This window comes from Brachycentrus maculatus, unplaced genomic scaffold, assembly GCF_059751285.1.
Source record: "Brachycentrus maculatus isolate JH-2025_06_01 unplaced genomic scaffold, ASM5975128v1 h1tg000199l, whole genome shotgun sequence".
NCBI lineage: Eukaryota > Metazoa > Arthropoda > Insecta > Trichoptera > Brachycentridae > Brachycentrus > Brachycentrus maculatus.
The window spans coordinates 3,652,814-3,670,489 of record NW_028280950.1 but is presented as its reverse complement, the minus strand read 5'-3'; the positions used below and the strand labels follow the sequence as shown (position 1 = coordinate 3,670,489).

At 32.8% G+C, this 17,676-nt stretch overlaps 1 protein-coding gene and 1 non-coding gene across 2 annotated transcripts in view; one reads left to right on the top strand and one right to left on the bottom strand.

Annotated features, from left to right (window-relative positions):
* Nucleotides 1–900: 900 nt before the first annotated feature.
* Nucleotides 901–1,019, bottom strand: LOC148307494 (5S ribosomal RNA). Its single transcript, XR_015837862.1, has one exon. It is a non-coding gene; the product is annotated as a 5S ribosomal RNA (ribosomal RNA).
* A 5,108-nt stretch (nt 1,020–6,127) lies between these two features.
* LOC148307493 (inactive tyrosine-protein kinase Dnt-like) overlaps nt 6,128–17,676 on the top strand; it is a 122,020-nt gene continuing 110,471 nt past the window's right edge. Inside the window, exon 1 of the mRNA XM_088263458.1 lies at nt 6,128–6,731. Coding sequence (XP_088119584.1) covers nt 6,620–6,731 — 112 coding nt within the window. The 5' untranslated portion in view covers nt 6,128–6,619. The remainder of the gene's footprint in view (nt 6,732–17,676) is intronic.

Below are 17,676 nucleotides of genomic sequence, written 5' to 3'. Positions count from 1 at the left end.
GAACACATGATGGTTAATTTTTTAATGCATTCACCGTATAAAACCGATATACCGAATAACCGAACCGTATACCGAATAAAAAGGGTGTTACATTATTTATTATTTTTGATTTCAGATCTGGTGTCTACTACTTGAAGACAAATGCCAACTCACCATTTGCCCAGGGTTAAATGTTTACAAATATGTATCTGACAAACGTGTTTTAGCACACATAAGATTAACACAATAAAGAAATTTTTATAGAAGACTTTTCTCTTTCTCCTATACTCCTAAAAACTTCCATATCCTAAAATCCTTCAGTGTGGATTATAAAAGAATAAAAAAAATAGAAATCTTTTAAACCAACACACCAGATTGAAGCTGGTAGAAAAAAGCTACCAGGACTCCAATGTGCATTGCTAGTTTAGCTTCCGGTGTTAGGCTTTTGTTAACTACAACTGATTCGTATTTGTGTAGAAAAAAATGTGTTTGTTTTTCGTTATTTAAACTATTAATCGAATTTCAGCTATAAGCTGATATCGGAACTGTTTGCTATCTAAAATTTTAATAAGAATGAAAGAATTTCGAGAAAAAAAACCATATATAAAAAAAATATTATAAACTTCACTTATACACATTCGATTGATTTGTAAAAATTGAAATTCCAAAAAAAAGGAGGGCCAAGGCTTTTGTTTACTACAGCTGATTCGTATTTGTGTAGAAGATTTTTTTGTGTTAATTTTTCGTTATATAAACAATTAATCTAATTTCAGCTGTGAGCTGATATCGGAACTGTTTGCTATCTAAAATTTAAATAAGATTGAAAGAATTTCGAGAAAAAAAAACCATATATAAAAAAAATATTATAAACTTCAAACGCATTCGTTTGATTTGTAAAAATAGAAATTGCAAAAAAAGGAGGGCCAACGGCACGCGGTGTTCCCAAGCGGTCACCCATCCAAGTACTGACCGCGCCCAATGTTGCTTAACTTCGGTGATCGGACGAGAACCGGTGCATTCAACATGGTATGGTCGTTGGCGGTGGCAATTACTAAAATTATTTATAAAACTAGTGTTTCGTTTTATTAATGTTTTTGATATTTTTGATTTCAGAGAAATAAATAATAACCACTTATAATTTACTTTAATTATAGATGTTAACAAAAGAGATTTTATATTGTAATTCTCGTGGATGCTAATAAAAAAGAAATTATTAAATTTTAATGAAAAACCATCGTCCATATATGCATAAAATTCAATTATCAAACATTGATGACTTAATAATAAATTAATAGAAATCAATAAAAGAAAAATAAGTTTTTTTAAATAAAAAATTATATATTATTTTAACTATTTTAAAAACCTCTATTTTACTATCAACTAAACTAAAACCTACGAAGCTTCATAGCATTCATTAAGTTGTACCAATTTTTCGATAGATGGCGTTATTTCATATTAATTTACTTTTCCATAGATGTCTCTATTTATAAATGAAAAATCCATTTTATTATTTCATACTTCTACTCCAACTACTATCATGCCGTTTCTCCAGGGGTAGGCAGAGAGGATGAACGTCACACTCTTTTCTCCTAACATACACACCTAGCTTCCACGTCCATACATCTAGTCATACATACCCTCCGATTACGTCGACTTTTGACACCACCATATTTTAGGATATGATTTATTTGGTCTTGCCTAGTCTTTTTTGCCATCCTCGTTCTGTTCTCCCGTTTACATTTGCCAAATATACTTAGGTATTCTGTCGTAACCCATTTTCTCCACATGTCCATACCACCACAAGAACTTTTCTTATTTTATGCTTAGTTCAGCCATTTCAATTATCCCTAGTAAATATCTTCATTTTTAATTCAGTCACACAACGATTTTCCATACTTTCGTCTGAGGGAACGCCTTGTTGTCTCAAATAGACTCTTAAATCCCAAATCATAATGTTTATAAATTAAGCGTCGACTATACAAACAAGCCAAACCAAGGGTGGCCAACCCGCGGCCCGCGGTCGTGTATAACGAATATATTTTTAAACCAGTGATATATATGTGATACACGTGGAGAGTGGTTGTAAGACTTGTTTCTTGGTAGACATTGCAGAAAAATGAAATCAGTTAAATATGCCCTTGGGAAAAATTTAGGTCATCGATACGGCCCGAGATGCAATTCGAGTTGGCCAGGCATGAGCTTAACCCTACCCTAGATACCTAGAAATACAAAGGTACACGTACTTACTAGATATGCCATACGTCGAGCCATCTTCAGCATAGCGAATCCCGACAAATTGACGGGGATGACGATGCAAGAATCTGAATCCATGTATTCTGCTACCAAACACCACCTGACATCTATAATGGCAATTTCATGGCCTGTTATTTTTAACTCGATTGTCTTGGATCAATTTAAATCAAATATTTCTCACTGGTTCCTGGTTCCAACCCTTATGTATAAAAGCAAAGCATGGAGTTGGTAAAAGTAGGATGAAGAAGACTGAATGCAGTCGAAATGCGACCCCTTTAGACGAATGTTAGGCATGATCGAATGGTGAAATAAGGGAAGAATGCAAGGCTGAGATAAACATTTTCGATAAAATTAAGAAAGCTGTGTTGAGATTGTTAGGACATGTGGAACGTTTGAGTGAGAAAAGAAAGGTTTAACAAATTTATTAGGCTAATGTAGTTAAAAAAAGTAGCAGTAAGACCGAGGAAAACTTGTCATAATCAGGTATTTTAATACTTGAAAGCGGCCGGGTCAGGAATCGAAATTAATCGGCAGGTATGTATGAGGAGATGCATGAATGCAAGAATGTTTGCAAAGATAGGGTGGTATGGCGTTCTAATCTCTCTGCCTACCCCTGCGGAGAAGCGGCGTGATGGTTAGTTAGTTACTTCTTACTTCATGCATTTCTTATTAAAAATTAAGCCCCAAATATAATGGTGTCGTCCGTAGTAAATTTAAAAAAGAAATGAGAAATATTTGTGTTTTTATTATTTACAAAAATACTTCAATTTCATAATATTTCTGTGAGCGTAAGCGGCTCATTATTTGAAGTAAGTATCAAATTGTGCTAGAGTGGGTTCGAACCGAGAAACTCTGACACGAGAATCCGCGACACTAACCTCGGGATCACAACCCGACAAATAAAGTTTGGAACGGGCAATAAAAATCACGTTTTGAAGTAGATTTTTTTTTATTTACCCGGACTATCGAACAATCGTTCAAAAACATTTTCAAACGAATAATTTATTAGGTCAAAGTTTTGTACTGACATTTCTTGGTGAGAACTGCGTTTAATGTAATAAAATAACTACAAACAGTCACCAGTCTGATGATGTCGAAAACGACGAAATTCATTCCCTGGTCAAATAAAATACATGTATGTGTAGTAAAACTACTCAATAGTTTTTAAAATAAATAAGAAAACAATTTTGTTTTCACCACTTAACAAAAAACAAAGTTGTTTTATTTTATAGTGTTAATAAAATGTGCCACAAATTATCTGCGAAAAACATTCAAGAAAAATATTCAATAGTTTTATAATATTGAACAAATCATTGTAACAGTTTATAAACATTATGCTTCATCTCTAAGTAGATTTGTTAATAGTTTTTAAAAAGACTTATCTGTTAATCACGTTTTGTAACTGTAGTGAAAACAATTATCTCCATTAAAAGAAATGTTTTCTTTAAAAGATGTTTGTAGAATGCAGTGTCATGATTCCATCTAGTGTAACAAGGAGTTACAACATCAATGTATGACTTCCAGTTGTTGACAACCTGCAGATTTAAGGCTCAGTTTTCGTTAAGTCGCAACATAATTTTTTTTAAATCACAGTAACATTTTACGTAATCGTTTTTTTCTTTTCTTAAAACACCGTTTTTGCATTGAAAGAATAAGTTTTTTCGAAATAATTATATGATTTTAAAAAGAAAATATGTAGTTATTGAAGTAAGGATTAAAAAAAATTATAAAAATATTTTTTTGATAAAAGAACGTCATAAATCAAATATCGTCAATTTTGAGTTGTGCACGTTTTCGTAATGCCCAGAAAATGTACTATATCTCAGCAAAAGCGGCATATTTTTAACTTAATATTTACCCGCTACAGGGGAGAAAGTGTTATTTTTGCATTTTGAAGAAAATTTATTGTTTAATTATTTTTTAAAATATACTAAATATTTTTCAAATGGAGAAAAAATATTCAGGTTTTACCTAAAAAGATCTATTGCACAGTAAAAAGTTAAATAAGTGGCTTGATATTTATTTTTAATACATTGTATTTTATGTTTGAACTTTAAAAACGTTCTCCTGAAAAATCAAGTTTTTTGATTTATGACGTTCTTGAAAGGAGTGAGCGATATATATTCTGGAAATCAAAAAAATCAAATAGATGTTTTAAAACCTCTCCGGTGGTCTCCGGTGGAATGAATTCTGTGTTTGCAAATATTCCCATAAAATACATTTTCGTCGCACAGTGACCCCGAAACCGATTGACGACATTTTTTTTATCTGTCTTTATTATCATCATCATTATTTTGCTATCCAAATCTTTATAAGCGCCCTTGAGATAGCATCTTAGGAAAATAGCGCTAGATAAGTTGTCGAAATTTTTATTATTATTGTATGAACGTTTCGAACGAAAACACGCCATATCTAATAAAATAAAATAAAAATATTATAATAATTTTTTATAAAGTCTTCATAAAACTATTAAGTATTTTTTTCACTTATTTTTACCTAATACATGGTATCGCGTAACAATATTAATATAATTTCAAACAACAACAAAAACAGTAAAAAAACATTACCTTCGTCATATGTAGCCATGTCATTCATAATTTAAAAAATATTTTCAATTTGTTAAAAAAAAAATTGAAATTGTATCACATACTACAATGGCCTTGTAATTTAAACTTTTAAGCAACATTTTGAGTGTCCAAATACTTGTTCACAAAATCTGGATTATCTCCAATTACAGGAGTTATGTTTTCAAATGTTTCAAAATTGGTTCATATATTTATATAGAACTTCCAAGAATTTGAGTAGTGTTATTGTCAATAATGGGTAGAATTGGTGAATGTTACACGTGTGTAAAGCGATCACTTAAACCAGCCTATGACGGAAGCCCCGTAAATACCCAGACTTCCATATTCTTCTTCATCTTTGATGAGATGTCAAAAAATAAAAATAAACTTTTAAGGTTGATCACTCCTGGATTACGTGACACACGAGAAGTTTCCGGACGGGTTCTTACTTAGGGGATTGAATAATAATAATTTGTCCATTTATATAAATAAATCTCAAAACAAAGTGTTCCTTCCTAGAAATTTAGATTCGGAAAAAAAAACTAATTGAATGGAACTTTTCTGTATGGTTCCTTCAATATCCGGTAGTCCTTTTTTACAAAATTAAATAAACAATGCCTATGTATTTATATATCCACTTTCCACTACATACGTACTTTTCACGATTTAAAATAAAAACTCGGTTTTTGACAGCGATTTGGCGTTTCTAAAATATTGACGACAGAATTTTTTTGACTACAGACGTTTTTAAAATTTTTAAAACTGCAAAAATTACAAAATAATCAAAATAATTTTTGATAATTTATAGTCCCCTCAATTATCCCAATATTTATCAAATGAGTGGAAAATGTATTGCAACTTATTCCTATTCACAGAAAACCAGAAAATTCCTCGACAATTTTGCTAATGTAACTTAATTCTCAGTCGAGTCGAGAAAAACATCATGAGGACACCTACGATGCAATGGTCGGCACAGTTATCTAGAAAATTTTACCAAACAGAATATTTAATTGCAAAAAACATATAATATTATCACTACATCTTTATCCATTTTACGAGGGCAATAAACTTCCCCATACCCGCCCTCTCGTTACTGCTGTTCGAAAAATTATTGTGGCTTTTCTTGCCAGGCAGCTCTCCGCGTGAGGTAGACAGAGAAAACACTTTTCATATTGCGCCTAACATAGGGAAATAACGCGAGAGAAAGAGAAGCAAGCGCGCCGCGACATAACGAGATGCAACACATGCAGCCCGAGTGTGATTCGGAACTCCTCGGAAACATTCGTAACGAGGTTCGCAGCGCCACAGAATTTCCGACAACAAAATAAACCAGTTTTGAGGCGAGTGTCGAGGGGAGCGTTGTGTCGCGCGTTCGAATTGCAAATGGCGGTTTGTTTATGTCCATAAAATTCCATTTATTGTCATATTTACCCACTATTTGTTCAATTTACAAACATTAATCGATACTGGACAGTATTCCGCTACACTGGTTACCGTACTTCTAGTAAAAAAGTTAATTAAGTCTACTTTTTATCGTAAAAATATACTTATGTGTTACAATTCTTAGTGTTTTGACATTGTTCTTGGTTTTAAATTTAAATATCCGTCTAGATTAAAAGAATATGTGTTTCGGCACCACATTATTAAGTATTTATGGCCGAAAATGTCAGTACATAGTCGAGCATGTGTAAAGTGACAGTTGCCCAAGTCCGCGGACATGATTTTGACAAGTGCCAAAGTGACATTATCCACGTGTGTTTTACTATAGACTAAATGAGTGTAGCTCGTTGACTGCTGACATTTTCGCGTAAATTTATACGAAAATGCGTGTCCACGGCATAATTGCTGCTGTTATTTTTATTTTGGGACATTTTCATCTTTCCTCGGGACATCTGAATCTTTTTCTAAACGAATATGAAGTCAAGCGACTACTTGGTAAGTAATCTGACTAACTAAACATGATATTTCGATAAATTAGTAAATATTTCTACAGTATCTACTCAATGAATTAGGGCCACCCATTATTTTTTTGAATACTCTGAAATCTTTTGGATTATTATATTTATTTTACATAAATACTTTAAGTTTTCTATTGACATCTAATATCATGTATATTACCTTCAATAATATGTAAAATATACCTGGATTATTTAAGCCTTTACAAAATTTCAAACCCTTTTTCTGAAAAAGGTCCCTAATTAGCACAGGTAGACAGATAGTTGAAAGTTAAAAAAATAGTCCTATCTCATTTATTAGTGAAGTTTCTTGAGTTCTGGTTGTTGTTTTGTTCAGAGAGGTTATATAGTTATCGTGTCTTGTGAAAAAAACTTAATTTTTAATTTTAGTTCATGAAGTATAAATTTTTTTTGTAAACACAAGTGTTTTTTTTGAAAAGGACAAAATGGGAAAAAGTAAAGACATTTCTGAGGAAAAAAAGTCTAGTGTTATAGTGCTACTGAAATTAGGAATATTATCTAATAGAGAAATTTCAAAAAAAGAAAACGTTTCTCGTCAAACAGTGGACAGAATATCAAAATCAATAATAAATCAGTCACCCGCCACCAGCAATCGGCGAAAGAACTGTCGTAGGATTAGAAAAACAACACCGAGGACTGATCGAAAAATCGTTCAAAGTGCCTTAGAAAACCGTAGTGCATCAGCAAAAACATTAAAAATAAAATTGGAAGAAGAGGGTATAAATATATCGGTATCAACACTGAGGCGACGTCTTTACGAAGTAAATCTGAAATGCAGGCGCCCTGTAAAAGTACCAAAATTGACACCACGAATGAAAGCGGATCGATTAAAATGGGCCAGGCTACATTGAAATTACTCGGTAGATGATTGGAAAAAGGTATTTATTTAAATTCAATTTTCAACATATCATTTTAGTAAATAAACTTATATATTTGAATTAAAGTTAAATTTTCATTATTTTTCCGGTCATCTTTAGTGATGAGTGCCGGTTAGAAGCCGTGACAGAGAGCCGTCAATTCGTCAGGAGAACACCAATGGAACGTTACAATGAGGCCTGTGTGGTAAAAGTTATCAAACACCCCCCTGCAACAATGATATGGTCATGTATTATTAACAATTTACCTGGGCCGTTGTTTTTCGTGGAAGGAACAATGAACCAAAATTCCTATAAGCAGGTCCTCGAACGAATTTTATTGCCCTTCTACCATACACTCGACCCAACAGAAGGTCCATACACCTTCATGCAGGATGGGGCACCTTGCCACCGGGCTAAATCAATAATAAAAATTTTGTCTAACAAAAATCTGCCTTTGCTCCCCTGGCCTGGAAATTCTCCGGACCTTAATCCTATAGAAAACTTATGGAGCATGTTAAAAAATAAGGTATACTCATTTCCAAATCCGACAGTAGACTGTCTAAAAAAAAAAATTCAAAAAATTTGGTCAGAAGACGAAGAAATAAAAAACATGATAAAACAGTGCATTTTAAGTATGCCAAAAAGAATTGAGGCAGTTATTTCTGCCAAAGGTGGAAATACTAAATACTAACTATATTTATATGAAAATATATGCATTATTTAAGCGTAATAAAGTGTTCATATGTAAATTAAATTCAATGTTGTTTTATTCAAGGTTTTCTCTGAGTTATTCCTGTTTAAATTGAGAAATTGCGTGAAATTCTGCATGGCCCTAATTCATTGAGTAGATACTGTAGAAACTGGTTACACAAAAATATATATATATATATATATATATATATATATATATATCATTTTTACTATGAGCTAAGATATGTTTTTGCTTATTAAAATATCTACAGAACGTTATATTTTCAATTTCATTCGATCTCTACAGAATCTACAGAATATACAGATCTACAGATCTACAGAATCTACAGATCTCTACAGAATCTAACAGAATATCTACAGAACGTTATATTTTCAATTTCATTCGATCTTCTAAAATAGAAGATCGAATGAAAGAGTGATTCTAGCAGGTGATTTTAACGGATGGGTAGGCACTCGGAGGGATGGCTTCGAATCAGCCTTAGGTATGTTTGGTGATAACAGAACGAATGGTAATGGGAATAGTCTGCTCGAGTTGTGTCTGGAATGGAACCTCTTTATTTCGAATACTTTTTTCGATCACAAGGGGATCCATCAGTATACGTGGGAGAGAGGGAATGAAAGGACCATAATCGATTATGTTGTTGTTGACTCGAGATTGAGGAGAAATACAATCGATACGAGAGTATTTAGAGGGGCTGAAATGGAGTCGGACCATTTCCTCGTCGTATCGAGAGTAATTCTGTTCCGTGGATGGCGGTCCAGGAACAAAACTGTTCCGGTTTCATCTAGAGTCAAAGTTGAAAAACTACAAGTCGAGAATGTAAGTAAGTCGTATGAAAGGGAAGTGAATGAAAGATTGAATGTAAGGAATATGGATATGAATGTAGACGATACCTGGGAGCACATCAAATCGTGTATGTATGAGTCAGCAAAGAGTGTATGTGGAGTTGCGATCCAAGGTAGAAAAAAAGGAGATGCATGGTGGGATGAGGGCATGAAAGGACTTGTCTCTGAGAAGAAGAATGCTTGGCTAAATATGTTAGCAGTTAACGATGTTAAGAGTGAACTTTTTAAAATAATGAAAGATCGGTATAAAGAATGTAAGAGAAAAGTGAAAATGGAAGTAAAAGAACGGAAAGATCGTCTAAAGAGAGAAGAAGGTATGAAAATGTCAACCCACTTTCAAGAAAACATTAAGCTTTTCTGGAAAGAGGTAAAGAACGCAAAGAATGAGACTGAAAATGGAGGTATGAAAGTTATCAAATCAAATGATGGTAAAATATTGACGAATGAATGTGAAATGAAAGAAAGATGGAAAGAATACTTTATGGAAATTTATGGAAGTAACGGCAATGTCTCCACCGAGACACCCATAGAGGCAAGGGTGAGTGAGGGTATGGTATGTGAGATAAGTATGTCAGAAATAACGTATGCCTTAAAATTAATGCGGAACGGTAAGGCTGTTGGGTATGATAATATTGCTATAGAGTTTGTAAAATGTGGTGGACTGACCACCCTCACATGGATTCACAGACTATTTAACCTGTGTCTTGAGGAAGGATACACACCTCTGGATTGGAGACGGGCAGTAATCATGCCTCTATTCAAGGGAAAGGGATCTCGCGCAGAGTGTGGGAATTATAGGGCGATAAGTCTGCTAAGCTCTGTCGGTAAACTCTATAGTAAGATTATAATTGAAAAAGTTAGAATGGTGACGAAAGAACGGATTTGGGATGTGCAAGGTGCTTTTATGAGTGGAAGAGGTTGCACAGATCAAATTTTTGCACTACGAATGCTGACGGAAAAGTTTTTGGCTAAAAATCAGAAACTATTCTGTGCTTTCGTGGATTTGCAGAAAGCGTATGATAAGGTTGATAGGATAAAATTATGGAGCGTGCTGGAAAAATATGGAGTAGACAATAAACTTATACAAGCAGTTGCTTCCCTCTACGAGGGCAGCACAGCTAGTATAAGAGTGAATGGGGACATTACATCATGGTTTGCAATATCCAAAGGCGTAAAGCAGGGATGTGTAATGTCACCATGGTTGTTTAATCTTTATATGGACCATTGTATGAAAGAGATTGAAAGTATGGGAGTCGGAGCGAAAATGATGAATATAACTGTTAGTTGCTTGCTGTATGCGGATGACGCCGTACTGCTAGCGAGCAGCGCGGAGGACTTGCAACTAATAGTGTCAAGAATGTACGATGTATGTATGGAAAATGATCTGGCAATGAATGAAGGTAAGTCAAAGGTCATGGTGTTTGAAAGAGAGAAAGATTTGACAGAATGCAAGATTATCGTGCACAATGAATCCCTAGAACAGGTGCAAGAATTTGTATATCTAGGAAGCATGTTCACAAGGGATGGAAAAGTGGATAAGGATATTGAGAGAAGAGTGAATGCAGGGAATAGAATAAATGGTGCTTTTAACAGAGTGATTGGGAATAAGAATATGTCCATGGAAGCCAAGCTAGCGGTTCACAACGGCGTGCTAGTACCGACACTAATGTATGGAAGCGAAACATGGAACTGGCAAAGGAAGGATGAAAGCAGAGTGAATGCTGTTGAAATGCGCTCCCTCAGACGAATGTGTGGAAAATCATTGTATGACAGAATTAAAAACGATGATATAAGAAAGGAATGTAAGGCTGAACGAGGAATAATTGAAAAGATTAGAAAGAGCTCTTTGCGGTGGTATGGACATGTGGAGCGAATGGATAGCGAGAGAATGACTAAGAAAATATATGTGGCGAATGTGAGAGGGAAAACAGAACGTGGACGACCGAAAAAGACTTGGCACGATCAGATCAATCAGAACCTAAAATCTGGCGGTGTCAAAAGTCTGCGTAATCGGAGGGCATGTATGACTAGATGTATGGATGTGAAGGAGGCTAGGAGTGTATGTCAGGACAGAAGAGTGTGGCGTTCCATCCTCTCTGCCTACCCCTGCGGGGAAACGGCGTGATGGTAGTAGTAGTAGTAGTAGTACAGAACGTTGACATCAAAACTAGTTTTATTTAAGAAATACCTTTTTCTATACATGTGCAAACGGTTAAATAGCGTAGCAAACAATATGTAGTATTTTATCTAAAATAAAAATACCAAATATCCAGATATCGTCGTTGCTTTTACGATCTTTATGTAATTTATAACACTCCATTTTCGAAAAGGGCTGTTGCTAAACTAAATTAAATTAAGATTAAAAGATAAACTACATAGTTTTTGATTATTTCAGATCTCTTCTTATCTTTTATCATTTATTAGATCTATGAAATTGGCATAAATATTGTATATTGTGTCATGACATTTGTTTTACCAAATAAACAACTGAAATAATCATTTAATAATTAGTATTTTCTTAGATAAAAAGATAAAATACATAGTTTTCGATTATTTCAGATCTCTTCTTATCTTTTATCATTTATTAGATCTATGAAATTGGCATAAATATTGTATATTGTGTCATGACATTTGTTTTTACCAAATAAACAACTGAAATAATCATTTAATAATTAGTATTTTCTTAGATAAAAAGATAAACTACATAGTTTTCGATTATTTCAGATCTCTTCTTATCTTTTATCATTTATTAGATCTATGAAATCGGCAAAAATATTGTGTCATGATATTTGTTTTACCAAATAAACAACTGAAATAATAATTTAATAATTAGTATTTTCTTAGATAGTAACAATAAATAAATAAGGCATTAATTTTTCATTCTTCTTATTTTCTCTTATCAATATATTATCATAATCATAAATTGATAAATAGATTATTAAAGATAGTTATGATCTGAATACGAGAATTTAACACACCCAGGTACCAGGAGAGAAGAGATGGAGAGAGTAAACTAATCTATTCTGTTTGACATTTGAATAGATTTAGAAATAAATCTTTTGTTAGTTGCCTTTCTGTGTAGCACACGGTAAGATTGCAGGTTATGGCCATGCACACTTGCATTCGGACCTACAAAACTGAATAAATATTTCTATTAATATTCCTAGAAAAATATTTACTAAATAATACTTTGGCAGGACATTATTCCTATGCGTAATAAGAAAATTAAATCTTCTGAAATTGTACATAATAAATAATTGATACTACATACTCAAGTAAAATATTCTATGAATTTTATCAAAGGGATTGAATTATTTTATCGTGTTGGAATTTGAAATTCACGAAGAGAATAAAATACTTAAGATATTTTTTAAACCTACCATGAGTAAATATCTTAAAATAGTTTGCTTATCATAATAATACGATCCAATACGAATACCAAATACCCTATCATGTCTCATGAAATTCGCAGTTAAGTATAAAATACTACATATTTGAAGTATTTATGAAACTCGTATAGTGACATAAATGCCTTTGTGACTTTATTTAGACATTTTATAATCTCTTCGTTCTTGTTATGAGATATTCTTATTTACATAAAGTATAGTTACCTATATTAGCTTTATCGCTTATTAATAAAGTATAAAAAAACAGAATTATAAGGCGAATGAAGTTGGAAATAGAAGTAGAGGAAGACCGAGAAAAATTTGGCATGATTCAGTATTTCAAGTATTTTTTGGAGAGGCTTAGTACAACTAAAATTATAAGATTGTATTAAGTAGAAATGTATAGAAATTGTATTTAATTGGATAAAAAATGTAACTACATACATACATATATTAAATAAATAAAAAATAAAAATAAATTTAAAAAATACTTGGGCGTGGTCAGATTAGGAGTCGAAATAATCGACAGGTTTGTATGAGGAGATGTATGAATGTGGAAGAGGCGAAGATTGTTTGCAAATATATATTGGTGTGGCGTTCTATTCTCTCTGCCTACCTCTGAGGGGAAGTGTGGTGGTATTGGTTAGTTTATTTTTTTTTAAATAAGTTCTTACTATACTGACTATGCTTTGTCCGTAAGTGGTGCCATCTCCCGAAGATGAGCGTGTCCGTATACCTGTCCATGAGTCCTTAGTCCTTCCCGTACGCTACGCAGTCCTTGCGCAGACTTATTATATTCCTCCTTATTCCTTCCCTGAAAGGCCATTCTCTTCCCACGTCCCATTGTACGGAGTGTGACATATTTATTCCCCCTTTAATTGTCTACAAATAATGTCCCTTGAGGCTCGGCCCATACACTATTCACGCAAGATACCTTTGTTCGACAATATTCACGATTTGTGTGACGGACTGTCTGTCTATCTTGTTAGGAATGGTTCCCTCAGCCATCATTTTGAACTGTATTCCTTAATAACATACACTATTTGTTATTATTATTAAAATTATTAAAACCCTTATCCGCACCCCAATGGTGCATAGGGCACTGCATTATATAAACACAGTGTTATCTTGATCGTAAACACATGAAGGAAAGGTCATCAGCCCTCCGCTTCAGGTACCAGTCCAGGGTAATATTAAATAAATATTAGAGTGAAAAATTTGTTATACACGATATAAAATATATACTTATTGTGATATAAAGAATATATAACAAAAAACTTTAACCCCTTCTTTTAGACTATTACAAATAACAACTTTTCAGTTCTTATGTTCCAATAGTCCCTGTTAAGTCCGATATATGTGCAAGGCACCCCACTATTATTTTTTTTTATTAAAACCTAAACTAATAATGAAAAGTACACAAACATTTTGCTTATTCTGTAATATAAAACTAGAAATACAAAATTTTACTGTATAATATTTTTTCCAGGTTTTATTAAATCATTAAGTATGGTAAATTTCGCTTGAAATTCAACTCTTCCGTTTGTATTTCATGTAAGTAGAGCCATACTGAAAAATGTACCCTTAAGGTGATTTTTCACCAAAACGACTCTGTCTAAACTGTCCAATAAAAATAAATACAATAATCCAATGATCCATACGTTTCTGTTAATAAATCTTGTAACCCTTATCCGCACCCAATGGTGCATAGGGCACTGCATCGAATTGACGCAGTGTTATCTCGATCATTACTTACATGAAGGCAAGGTGATCACTCTTGCGCTTCAGGAACCAGTCCAGGGTAATATTAAATAAATATTACAGTGTAAAATCACCAATATTCATTTTCACACCCCTCTGGGAATCGAACCCGGGACCTCCAGCACGGTAGCTTAACACGCTGACCATAACACCACGGAGGCGGACAAAATAATAAATAATAAAACAAAATAAAAATAAATCTTACTACCATGTAAATTAAAGCATTGTTTGTAATGAGATAATCTTACTAATACAGCGAAAATATATGTATATAAATTAAAAAAATTATGCGTTTTGTATTGATAATTTAATAATTAATTTTTAAAACCAGAAATTTCTCTTTAAGTTGAATGCATGTCATGTTTTTGCAACCGGGTTTTATGTTTACGCCGTGATTATTTTGGATTCCCGTTTGCACCTCCTGTTTTCTCCACGAAGTTGGTTCGTTTCTTTTTAATATTAGTTGCGTGTTTGTTTATCAAGTTGTTTGAATGTTTATGTTTATCGGCAAATTGGCCGTTGGCCAGAAATAACCAAATCGGCTGGCATACATAAATAATACTTTTACCACTGCAAATTTGATGTGCGTATGATCGTTATTGACGTTCGATGAAAACAATTCAATGAGTTCTTGAACATTGTTGAAAGTTTTATTTCCGACACGGATACAATAATATCCCAGTATTTTGAAAAACATTCAACAGACATTTGATAGGTTCGATCACAAGTTGGGAATCATTTTGTTTATTTATAGATTTGGCGTTTAATTTGTACATAAAATGAATGAACTCCACTTTAATTTATATATTAAAAGTTAAAATCAAACACTGATTTTTGGAGTCTACTGAATTGTATTTTATTGATAAAAACACATTAAAATAAAAATTGTGCCAATTTTTTCGCCTTGTTATGGCATTTTCAAAGTATTAATAATTTTCAAACTATAAACATTAGTTTGAAAATGCCTTAAGGCGAAACAATCGTCGCAAATTTAATTTTATGTGTTTTTAACAATAAAATACAATTTAGTAGACTATAAAAATCAGTGTTTGATTTTAACATTTAAAATATAAATCATATTGCTGTTTATTTTATAATAATATAATGATAATAACATGGAAAAATTATATAGCACAGTTTCCATGAAAAATCACCACAAGGGCGCTTTACAATTGAGTAGTCCACTTGCAAACCACGTTTTGTTCAAAAATTTGTATTTTTAGCCAATGGCGCCAATCAGTAGAAAATAAAAAAAATTAACGTCCATGCTAAGTATAGCTGCCAAAACTAGTTAAGTTAGTAATAAAATGAAATAGAAATATCAATACTCTTGCGAAACTCGCTATGCCGATCTACAGTTCACATTCTAAAATCTCTCAAAAAAGCTGAAATCTAATTTACTTTTTTTTTTACCATAACGTGGTTTGCAAGTGGATTATTCAATTAACAGTAATTTAAATATTTTCATATTGGCTGTATTACTATGATGGTGAGCGACAAACAAAAGCATCACGTTACGGTATATTTCATTAAACTTACGAAACTTGCTCTAAATCTTGGTATGCAGTTAGTAATTTTTGAGAAACACAATAATTATCAGAATGTGTAGTAGCAGGCAAACAGGAGCCGCGATGGCGGTGCGCAGTGGTGTGAACACGATAACGAGAACCAGATCATAAATTTGTTTAATCAGCGCTGGATAGTTCGCAATGTATAGTATATCTCGATTCGTGATATCGGCATATGGAAACCCTAGAAACTCATATCGCTAAATTGAACGCCTTTGTAATACAGAACAGGGACATACGTATTTTATTCTTATTGGTGTTATTAAGAATACAAAGGATTTTCATCCTATTTTAATAAAAATAAGCCGAATTATTTGCTCGGATCGTTCAGAATCTATCATTTCATTGAAAACCACATTAGTGATTATTGACTAACGATCGGCCTCACACGTCAGAAATCAGAAATAAAGATTTTTTTAAATGCAATGTTTAAAGTTCCTAAAATGTTACTTAATTTTTATATTTTTGGTTTTAATCATTAATTTATTTGTGACATTGTAGTTATTTGTTATGAAATAATCCGATATTCTCCACCGACAAGACACGCAAGGTGGCTTGGTGGGTTTCTGCAAAAAAATGTTAATTATCTTAATGTTTTTTTTTAAATGGATGGATATGTGTATTTATATGTATATATGTAGTAAAGAATTAAATATTTAATATTTTTTAAAAATGTATCCATTTATATCTTCAAAAACAAACAATAACCCATATTATTTTCCGTTAGGTATTTTTTTTGTTAAATAAAAAAACGCTTCATAAGTAAACATATTAAGTTTTATTTTGAAAATTACAATTTCTTAATATGCCCGAATAATTACAAGTCCTATCGTTTTTTTTTACTTGATTTTCTATGCCTTTGGCTCGTAACTTCTGAATTGAATAACTGTGTGGAGTTTGACTTGGCGCTGTTTTACATCAGAATGTAACAGATTTTCTCGCCGATACAATCAGTATTCCATGTGCGTCAAGCCTTGGATTTGTCTTGGGATCTTTAATGCAGAGAGGATAACGTGAATCGCTTTGGATATTCCTCCTTACCTTATATTCTAGTCAGGTGGGACTCTACCGTGATCTGTATCAGTAACGATTACGACTAATTACATACAAAGTAGGTAATCTGTTTTATCGAGACTCGATATATTAATAATACATGATGTGAATTAATTAAACATAATACAATTTTACCTCATTCTTAATGATTATCTTATGCTCATTTTAATAGCTCTAACGAAATAATAAAAATATTTGTTTATGGGAGCATAATTATAGAATGTTTTTAATATCCGATTTTCTGATGCTGCATTTCATTTGTGATACGATGACAAAACGAGAATTTACGTTTTTATTGTATTAGGAGAATAGGACTTAATATCCAAGTGAGACCAGCCTTCCTCCTCATTTTCTCCGTGTCGGATGTAAGTGCATACCTATTATGCACCTTAAAATAATAACCATTGCACTATTCTTTTTGTTTACGTGAAAATACAATATGAATCAAATAAATATTATCGATTTATTATTGTTTATTCTGTCATACACTGGGTTGTTCACTCTACGGATTATATGTTAATATGATAGGTCTCAACTTGAGATGCAACAACATGATGGAAGTCTCAGCATTCCAAGGCTTACGATCTGGCATTTGGCTGGCTTAATTGATCACTTTATACACTGTTACGTTCAAGTGCATAAAGTAATCACCGAAACCAGCCAAATACTGGGTCGTAATAAACCCTGGGATACTCAGAATTCCATCTTCTTTCATACAGGCC